We start from the raw sequence: 10,453 nt of genomic DNA, 5'->3' as shown, positions 1-10,453 counted from the left end.
CAGCTCACAGCAACCTCCAACTCCTGGGCTCAAGCGAGTCTCCTGCCTCTGCCTCCCAAGTAGCTGGGACCACAGGCACCCGCCACAACGCCCGGCTATATTGTTGTTTGGTGGGTCCAGGCTGGATTCGAACCCGCCACCTTAGGTGTACATGGCTGGTGCCTTAGCCAGTTGAGCTACAGGCGCTGAGCTGATAATTCTATTTTCTAATTCTTATTTTCCCAGTAAGAAAAAGGAAATTAAAATCACCATTAATCCCATCACACAGAGAAAATACCTATAAGCATTATGGTACATATAATTTGAGTGATTTGACACTTCATGTGATGCATTAGTGTTTCCCAATCTTTTCCCCCATGTCCCCCCCCCCCCCAGGAGTCTCGACATTCTTTTTGGAACACACCCTCCCTCCGTGGAATTTTAATACCAAGAATACACTACGTACCTGTTTATGTTTTGGGCCATGTGCAGGGTTGCAAATCATTGTAATATCTCAGATTTTTTCCACTCCATCTCTAAGAACCAATTTAAGTCCCCAGAGGGTAATCTTATCCCGTTGAGAATATAGGCTTTAAATAATATTAAATAACAAACCTTCCTATCAATAAGAACTTAACTGTTCTACATGTTTTATGTAAATTTACTTGTTTACGTATTATAACTTCCCTATGAGGTAGATACTAGAGACTTTTCCTTCCCATTTTATAGTTGTGGAAAGTGAAGCACAGAGAGGTTAAATAACTTGCCCAAGGTCACACAGCTGGAAGAACAGAGGAAGGATCTGAGCCCAGGCAGCCTGGGTTCTAAGTTCTCTCTTAATCATTTAGCTATATTGCCTTGCAACGATACCTTGGGATTGCAGAAATTCAAAATAGAGAGCAAAGGATATACTTTCAAAGCTTCTTTCAGGCCCAGAAACAATCGTTGGTATAAATTTGGAATATGACCTCCTCCTCTGTGATTTTTACGTGTGTGTGTGTGGTGTGTACAGTCTCTTTTATTTCAGCATAAGTGTGATCATCCAGACATTTTCCCTATGTACACATCTAAGTATAAAGAATTTTTTAAAAATTAGAATCACATTGAAGATACTATTGTTTGAACCTTGTTATTTGATTTTAAATAGTATCATTAGCTGTTTAGAGACCATAATTTAATACGTGTCTATACCATAATTAATTTAAGCCAATCCAGGTTATTGACTGTTGAAGTCATTTCTAGCTTGTCACTACAATAAAGTCGTGATGAACAACTTTGTACAGAATTCTTAGAAGTTAGAATTACAACACCAAAGGGTATAAACCTTTTTGGAACTTTTGATCTATAAATGCCAAAATTTGCCATCCAAAAAAATTGTGTGCAATTGCCCACCCCACCACCCTTACCCACGCCAGATGTTAGTGCCTGCTTTTAATCATTATCAGGCCGAAAAATGTATTAATCCTGACTTTATCTCTGCCTGTGATTCTCCCGTGGGACCTGCCTTTCTCACGGGCAACGTAAGGCAAAGGGTGAGGGTGAGCTGAGAAAGAGTCACAGCAGGAGGGGAGGGGTTAAAGTGCCCCGAGCGCCAGTCTGATGAACACACCCTCCATGTAGCAGGCGCAAGCCCTGCCTGTGGGGCACTTAGCGGTTTCTCGAGAAGTGTTTTTTCATCTCTCTTGCTTCTAGCAGGAGCCGCTGGCTGTGTACCTTCTGCCTCCCGGGTCCCACCTTGTCTCAGATCCATTTGGTGGGACCGAGGCATTCTTAAGTCAGCCAGAACCCCCATGTTCCCTTCGCTGGCCCTGAGTGATACTGTCAGGCACTGTGTCTGGCACTGTTCTCAGTTGTTCTTACCACAGCTGTCTACCTCATTTTATGCCCTGCACACCACATGCGTACGTGTTTATAGCCCCAGACACATGCGTGCATATGTGCAAATCCATGTCCATAAACACAAATGTGCACCTGTGTGCATGCCCCGTATACTTGCCTCCATACGCACACAGGTGCACACACATGCATATGCAATCTGCATTTCAGGATGCAGACCTGGTTATGCTGGTGGACGCCTCTCCCACAGAGGCTTTCTGTATGCCTTCTAGCCCCAAGTCAGGACCCCCGCTGTCTAATCCCGCAATTCCTATTCTTTCTTCCCACTTACTAATTACTCCTCATAGATTATTTCCCTGCTGTCCCGGGAGCCCCATTAATCCCTAACCTGCCCAGCAGTGTTTCCCAGCGCCCGGCACACTGCTGGGCAGGTAGTCAGATGCACGAGAAATATTTGTTAAGTGAAAAAAAAAAAAAAAGAAGAAGGAACAGACTTCAAGCTGATAAAGGATGTTGCTCCAAATATTTTTCGAGTATCTTTTAACAAAGTGGCCCGTTTCAGATGGAGCCCAGGGTTTGGCAAGAAAATATCTTTGCAGCATCAGGTTTCTAGCTGCCCGCTTAGGCGTCCTTTTGGAAAGATCGGAAAGTATGCAGCACTGAAAACAGGACCTTGCCCATCTAAACATCTATGAAGTTTTACTGTTTTGCAAAGGCTCTTGTCGCAAGAGTGACTTACCGGGCAGTGGTTTAGCAAGGGGCGTTCCTCATTCCTCCTCCTTGGTCCCTGGAAATGTTCCAACCTAAACCCTTCAGGTGGCTTGCTTCTCTGGCCCATTGTCAACCAACAAATGGCTACAGCACCCGGGACAGCCGGCTGCTCCCTTTGACGCAGGGTCTCTGAGCTACTTCGTGGGAAATGTGATTTTTTTGGTTCAGCCACGCACAGGAGCTAAGAGGAAAAATGTGCAGGCTTCTGCCCTACTTTAAGGAGGGGAAAACCCAAGGAGGCTGAGGAGAAGCTTGTCTTGCTGAGTCGCCCGTGTGGCCTCTGTTCATTTCATACAGCATTGACTCAACAGGCCTTTTTTGAGTCCCTGCTGTGTGCCCGGCTCAGAGGTGATGAAGATAAGGTCACAAAAGAGAGAGACTTGCCACGGTGGTTGTTGGGGCCCTTTGGGAGGAAGGGGCACCTAAGCTGGGGCAATCTGAGTTCTGCAGGGCTGTGTGCAAAGAAGAGCGGGTGAGAGGAGAAGGGGACCGTGCACAGTCCAGTGAGGCCACCCTGAGCATCGTTCTGGGAGCTGGACTTTCTCCTGGAGCCATCTAGGGTGGTGAACAGACTGCAGTGGGCTGTTTGGACGGGAATGTACCGCCGGCTGGTGCCCCGTCTCCCAGGCGGGCCTTCCACAGCTGTCTGTCACACTCTCCTCGCTATCTCCACTGAGAGCTGAGATTTGACTGCACTTGATTAAATTCCACAAAATGTTTTAAGGACCTGAGCTCTGACCTTTCTAGCCTCCTGCAGGGAAAGGTCTGGCTTTTCCTTTTTGGGGGACAGGGGGTGGGCGGGTCGGCCTTCCCTCTGTGCTCACACGAGGAGCAAGCATGCAGGACATCTGGAACGCATCAAAGGCGAGGTCGAGCTGGAGCCAGCTGGTGCTGCTGCTTAAGAGGAGGCCCACCGCGCTCCCAAAAGCATCCAAAGTCGGGGCTGATCTTGCTCTCTGCTCTTTCTGCTTTCTTTTCAGACGTCTGGGCTGCCACCATCCACCCAGGATGCCTCGCGTTTGCTGGGAACCATCCCTCGAGAGCCCGGCTGGCGTGTTTTTAGCGTGGCTCTGGAGATCTTGCTGAGTGGATCGGAGGGGTTTCTGCTGCTGCTGCTTTTTATTTATCAGTTCCTTTTCTGTGGACTGGGCCTCGCCCTGCTCCTGCTGACATGATGGCCCAGTCTAAGTCCAACGGCTCGCACTATGCGCTGACCGCCATCGGTCTGGGGATGCTGGTCCTTGGGGTCATCATGGCCATGTGGAACCTGGTACCTGGTTTCAGCGCCACGGAAAAGCCAACAGCTCAGGGTAACAACAAGACCGAGGTGGGCAGCGGCATTCTCAAGAGCAAGACCTTCTCCGTGGCCTACGTGCTGGTGGGGGCGGGAGTGATGCTGCTGCTGCTGTCCATCTGTCTGAGCATCAGGGACAAGAGGAAGCAGCGGCGAGGCGAGGAGATGGCCCACGCCCAGCACCAGCCAGGGGCCGGGCCTCATGCCCAGGAGGAGGACAGGTGAGGACCAACGGGCCCCACTTACACACGTGCAAAAAGATTTTAGTTTACAAGGCTTTACCTGCCCATTTTTTTCTCCATTAAAGCTCCATAAACAGTTTATTGTTTTATAGATAACTTTATATGTTTCCACCAGAGTTTCCCAACTAATGTGCTATGACTAGATTACAGGTCTACCAAGACCCTGACATCCCCAAAGAAACTGAACAGGGGTCTGGGTGGCCGGAGCCTCCACGCTGGTTGCTTGTCCATTCACCCGGTGTACTGTGTGAGCATGCTCTTTGTTTTGAAAAGGTTGGGAAGCGGTATTCTGTCTGACCCAAAATGCCTTAAACAAATTTAAAAGGTAAAGTGATCAGCTAAGGAAGAGACGAGAAACGTTCCTATTCCTGGGGCGGCGCCTGTGGCTCAAAGGAGTAGGGCGCTGGCCCCATATGCCAGAGGTGGCGGGTTCAAACCCAGCCCTGGCCATTAAAAAAAAAAAAAGTTGCTATTCCTATTATAAACAGAGCCTGTACAAATGAATATGAAAGATGAAGGCCAGGCATGGTGGCTCCCACCTGTAATTCCAAGGTAGGCAGCCACATTCTCAAGAGCAAGACTTTCTCTGTGTAATTCCAGCCCTTGTGGAGGCCAAAGTGGGAGGATCACTTGAGACCAGGAATTCAAGACCAGCCTGAGCAAGAAGGAGACCCCGTCTCTGTAAAAAATAGAAAAATTAGCTGGGTGTGGGCATCTGTAGTCCCAGCTACTCAGGAGGCTGAGGCAGGAGGACGCCTGGAGCCCAGGAGTTTGAGGTTGCAGTGAGCTATGATGATGCCACAGTACTCTAGGCAGGGTGACAGAGCAAGACTCTGTCTCAAAAAAAAAAAAAGATGAACAACCAGGAGGAAAATGGACAAAGGTCAGAAATGAGCACTTCATCCTGTTCAACCAACCAATAGACATTCAAGTTGTGAAATACAAACAAAAAAAATTTTTTTTTGGCCTATCATATTCCAGGATAGCCTGTAATAGTGAAGAGTTGTAGCCAAGAAGGGTTGCTGATGGAGTGTGAGGGACATAAACTTTCTGAAGAGTTTCACAGTAAGGAGTGGTATTGAAGGTGTGTGCGTTTATTCCATCCCTAAGAGTTTGTCCTAAGGAGACAATCACCCAAGTGCAAAGGAGCTGGTTCCAGGGTGTCTCTCAGCAAAAACTTAGAAACTCCCTAAGTATCCATCCGTTGAGTTAAATTATGACATGCCCATTCAATGGAGTCCTGGTCAACTATTGTGGACGTGTATTTGTTACTATGGGACCGCCTCCACAACACCCACAGCACTGACAAAAGGTTTTAACACAGCATCTCTGGTAAGAGTTTATTCACCTCAAATGTTGTCGCTGTAGGATTAGAGCGGGATCGGAAAGGTGAATACCAGTGCTAATCTCCAGATGGAAGGATTTGGGTTGTTTTCATTTTCTTCATTAGATTTTTCAGTGTTGCTTCAATTCTCTGCAAGCATTGCTTATCTTTATAGCGGGAGGAGAGTTGTTTTTGCTTTGGACAAAGTAAACTTATTTTCTGATAATAAAATATTAGTGCTATCTTAGGGTTTTCCAGAGGAATAGAACCAGAGGGATGATACAGTCAAAGGGAGATTTATTACAAAGAATTGTCTCATGTGATTATGGAAACCAGAAAGTCCCATGATCTGCCATCTGCAAAGTGCAGACCCAGAAAAGTGAATGGTGTGATTGAGTCCCAAGGCCTGAACCAGCTGGAGGAGTGATGGTATAAATCCCAGTCGGAAGGCAAGAGAAGATGAGATGTCCCAGCTCAAGCAGTAAGGCAGGTAAAAAGAGTCAAGGCCCTCCTTCCTCCAACTCAGGGCCTAGTTAGCCTTCCGAAGATTGGAGATACCCCCACACACACACTGGGAGGGAGACTTGGTTTGCTGAGTCCACCACGTCAGATGCTAAGCTCTTCTGGAAACACCTCCCACAGACATATCCAGAAACAACGCTTAATCTGGGAAACCCCGTGGCCAGTCAAGTTGACTCAGTAAATGAGCCATCAACTATGCTTATTCTAGAAAACTGGGGAAATATAGACAAGGACAAAGGAAGGAAAGTCAGTCATCCGTAATTACCCACCCTAGCCACGAGCACACACAAGTTCATTCCTCAAGGTGAACTATGAGGTTTCTGATGTTGGCAGTGGCCACCCCACAGGTTCAAGTGTAGGGCCCTGGACAATGGCTATTGACGTGACTCCCTAGAAATGTGTAAAAATTGTCTTTTTGGTTTTCTCTTTCAATAGTCTTTCCGAGTTTTAGAGTGAACTTCATAGGTAAAATTAAGGAATGATTTGAGGTACATGTAAATGTGACTGGGGGTGCCAAAAATTCAAGCGATGTTGTTGGAAGTAAAATCCATCATTCCCCAAAAGTGTACAAATTGCAGGTAAAATGGGCGTGCATAGTGTGTCTAGATATAACTGACCTTCAAATAAACTTCAAGGGCAGCATCTGTGGCTCAAAGGAGTAGGGTGCTGGCCCCATATGCCAGAGGTGGTGGGTTCAGGCCCAGCCCTGGCCAAAAACTGCAAAAAAATAAAAAATAAATAAAAAACAAAATAGAAAATGCCCAGTTAAATTTAAAAAAAAAAAAATAAACTTCAAAAAGTAATACGTAGATAATATCTCTCAAAATTTGCATACTTTTTCTGGCATTCCCCAGTACATTCTAAATATTCCTTCTCCACCCAAGGACAACCATTTTGCTTCAAGCTGGCAGCTATTTCATACATTTTTATGTTTCCTTTGGCCAAAGGACCCAGCTGGGTGTTGAAATAGCCCACCAGGCATGTTGCTAAGTGGGAAAGGCTTAAAGAAGCAGTTCTCAACCTGTGGGTTGCAACCCCTTTGTAACAACGAAAATACATTCTGCATATCAGATATTTACATTACGATTCATAACAGTAGCAAAATTATAGTTCTGAAGTAGCAACGAAAATAATTTTATAGTTGGGGATCACCACAACGTGAGGAACCGTATTATAGGGTCGCGGCATTAGGAGGCATTAGGAAGGTTGAGAACCAGTGGCTTAAAGGGAAGGGAAGTTTAACACCCAGGTGATGCAGTGTGGTGGTTGAGGGTGTGGTGTTCACTTCCTGCTCTCCCATTTCCTCAAGGTCTGACCAAGTCATTTAACCTTGATGTATCAGTTTTCCCATCCATCAAATGGGTATAATAACAGTCCTTAGCTCCGAGTGTTGTTAGGAATATGAAACTGGTTCCTACGTGTTAAAGTACTTAAAAGAGCACCCAGCTCTTAGTAAACCGTTGCAGCGTTAGCTTTTGTTATGTCTAGGACTCATACGTTGTTTCCCAGGCAGGTGTGTGAGGAGCCAGTGCCAACATGGGATGTGGAGTTCACCTCTGTGTGACCTGTGTGCATGCTAACACGCTCCGTGTCTCTGTTTCTCATCCTGCAGCCAGGAGGAGGAGGAGGAGGAAGCCTCCTCAAGGTACTACGTCCCCAGCTACGAGGAAGTCATGAACACAAACTACTCGGAGGTGAGGGTGGTGGACCAGAACCCGAGGTTGAGCATCTCTCTCCCCTCCTACGAGTCACTGACGGGGCTCGACGAGATGACCCCAACCAGGGCTGAGGTGGAGACCAGCCCGGGGAACCCGCCCGACAGACAGAACTCTAAGTTGGCCAAACGCCTGAAGCCACTGAAGGTTCGAAGGATTAAATCGGAAAAGCTTCACCTCAAAGACTTTAGGATCAACCTCCCGGACAAAAATGTCCCTCCTCCCTCCATTGAGCCTTTGACACCCCCACCACAGTACGATGATGTCCAGAAGGGCCCTGACACCAGGCCGCCTGACTGAGGGCCCCTCTCCCGGGCCGTTTCCCTCCTGTGTCTCTCGCCCTCCGTCCGCACAACAGACTGAATGAAGCCACATCAGCCACACGTGAGCGGAGGGGCCGGACATGCACACAGCAGCTCGGATGGGGGGCGGGAGTCTCAGTGTCGGGAGTGACTCTGATATTTCACAGGTACATCCCAAAGCCATGTGGCCTTGGAACCCACAAGCCCATGGACCACATCGAGGACGTGGCACAGCCATCTTCCTCATCCTCTTTCCCTGACTCTGAACCGTGGGCGACACACTGCTCTTTCCAGCTAGGAAAGGCTTAGACTGTGATTGTTTTGTTTCGCGTCCACTAGGGCTGTTTTGTTTCAAAAAGAAACCAAGTTTGGCGTCTGCTTTCTTCACCGGAGTCCTAGGAAACACGACTCAGCTTTGTAGTAAAGACACAGGGCTGTTTGGGGATTTAAGCGGTGAGGTCCCAGTGGTGGCTCTCTTATGGGCCCCTGATGCCATCGGTTCCTTGACGGCCAGAGGCCCGATGAGCTTCGGCACATGGTGCGTAAGAGAACAGTCCCGGTTGGTACACTTTAGTAGTCTCTTCTGTGTGATAGCAAATGACAAAAATAAAAGGAAAACTGTGGGGAATGTTTTGGAATGCCTTGTGACTGAGCTTTTTATAATAAAATATTTTATATGTAGCACATGTGGGTGCTGAATTGATTTGTCAGGTTTTCTACTACCGACTTCTGTCGGGGAAAGTATCAGTAATATAACAGCTAATATCACTGAACACGTCCCGCGTGCCAAGTCCTATGCTGAGCAGCTCACGTGCCTTCTCCCATGTATCCTGGACTTAAGTCTGACACCACCACCAGGCTGTAAGTTGCTCACACAGGCCTAAGGTTGACAAAAGTATCCCATGTCACACAGCTAGTGAATGGCAGAACAGGGATTTGAGCCCAGGCCGTCTGGCTCCAAGACCTGAGTCCTTAAACACTCTGCTGTGTAGCTCAACACGCGTATTAAGAGCTTTTCCAGACCTGGAGTGAGAACTGGCACTTCCCAAGATCAGAGGTTGTCTCTATGAGCCCATGTGCCTGATAGAAAGTTCTGGCAGTGGTTACGGCGCCAGCCACATACACCGAGGCTAGCGGGTTCGAACCTGGCTGGGGCCAACTGCAACAAAAGAAAAAAAATAGCCCAGCGTTGTGGCAGGCACCTGTAGTCCCAGCTACTGGGAGGCTGAGGCAAGAGAATTGCTTAAGCCCAGGAGTTGGAGGTTGCTGTGAGCTATGTTACAGCACTCTACTGAGGGTGACTTAGTGAAACTCTGTCTCAAAAAAAAAAAAAGAAAGAAAGAAAAAGTTCTGGTTGTTTCAGCAGCTCTCTAGGCACCAGCCCTCATCCCCCTCCTGAGAACTGACCATGAGGGAGCCTGGCACAGCCCATCATCTGCCCCAGGACTGACTGTGTGAGCCTGTGGGGCAAGTGAACATGTCCCAAAGGGGGAAAGTGACTCCCCGTGCAGCCAATGAGAAATGCTCAGGGCACCACAGACTGTCAAGGGTGAACAAAGAAGCAGAATGGAGACGTCTGGGGTCAGGGTCTTACCTGTGGAGTGAAAGACAGCCCCAAGCCCAGAGGAAGCCTCCCTAGGACTGGCCAGCATGGAGCGGGGCTGCAGGGAGTCTGCACAGCAGGGAGCCTGGTGGGAGAAGCAGCTCTCAGGCCCTGATGTTTCCTGACAAGCTCCAGTAAAGAAGACAGTTGGGAAGTAAATCATCTCATCCCAGGATTGGCAGTGGTGCCCAGAGTTCCAAACTTTCACTTGCCTTATGCAAACACATTACACATGGGGGGACTCGGGGTGGGCCTTGTGGCGTGGAACACCTAGAGTCCTTCCAAGCCGAGACACGTCCTCTCTGTGTCGTGTCTCTCCGGTCTAGCCCAGCTTTTTTTTTTTTTTTGGAGACAGAGCCTCAAGCTGTCCCCCTGGGTAGAATGCTGTGGCATCACAGCTCACAGCAACCTCCAACTCCTGGGCTCAAGGAAGTCTCTTGCCGCTGCCTCCCAAGTAGCTGGGACCACAGGCGCCCGCCACAACGCCCGGCTATTTTTTGGTTGCAGCCATCATTGTTGTTTGGCGGGCCCGGGTTGAATTCGAACCCACCACCTTAGGTGTATGTAGCTGGCGCCTTAGCCTCTTGAGCCACAGGGGCCGAGCCTAGCCCAGCTTTTCTGATGCTCTCTATACTTCTTCCCAACTAGAGCATAAACGAGAGAAAAAACAGACAAGAGGGACAGCAAGGTCCCAGGCACACCGAGAAACGACTTTCTGGAAGAGCTCTCGTCTGGATTCTGGTAAACACCTTTTGGGGTGTCTTCCAGTCTAGACCCTCCACAGGGGGAGACTTGGGGCTTGTGGTGTGTTAAATACCACCTCCCCAAAACATCAGACCCTACTCCCTGGAACCGGCCAATGTTC

At 48.4% G+C, this 10,453-nt stretch overlaps 1 protein-coding gene across 4 annotated transcripts in view; it reads left to right on the top strand.

The window, feature by feature from the left end:
* Nucleotides 1–8,666, top strand: part of TMEM51 (transmembrane protein 51) — a 54,066-nt gene extending 45,400 nt beyond the window's left edge. For 2 of the 4 annotated variants that reach the window (XM_023509719.1, XM_023509720.1), the window contains 2 exons: nt 3,567–4,101; nt 7,581–7,990. In XM_023509719.1, coding sequence (XP_023365487.1) covers nt 3,758–4,101; nt 7,581–7,983 — 747 coding nt within the window. In that variant the 5' untranslated portion in view covers nt 3,567–3,757 and the 3' untranslated portion in view covers nt 7,984–7,990. Of the gene's footprint in view, nt 1–1,695; nt 1,707–3,566; nt 4,102–7,580 lie in introns of those variants that run through there. The other 2 variants (XM_023509721.1, XM_003783891.3) reach the window with 2 other exon arrangements.
* The last annotated feature ends 1,787 nt before the right edge of the window (nt 8,667–10,453 follow it).

This window comes from Otolemur garnettii, unplaced genomic scaffold (assembly GCF_000181295.1).
Source record: "Otolemur garnettii isolate 467f Iridium unplaced genomic scaffold, OtoGar3 scaffold00009, whole genome shotgun sequence".
NCBI classification, from domain to species: Eukaryota; Metazoa; Chordata; class Mammalia; order Primates; family Galagidae; genus Otolemur; species Otolemur garnettii.
This window is presented reverse-complemented; position numbering and strand designations above follow the sequence as displayed.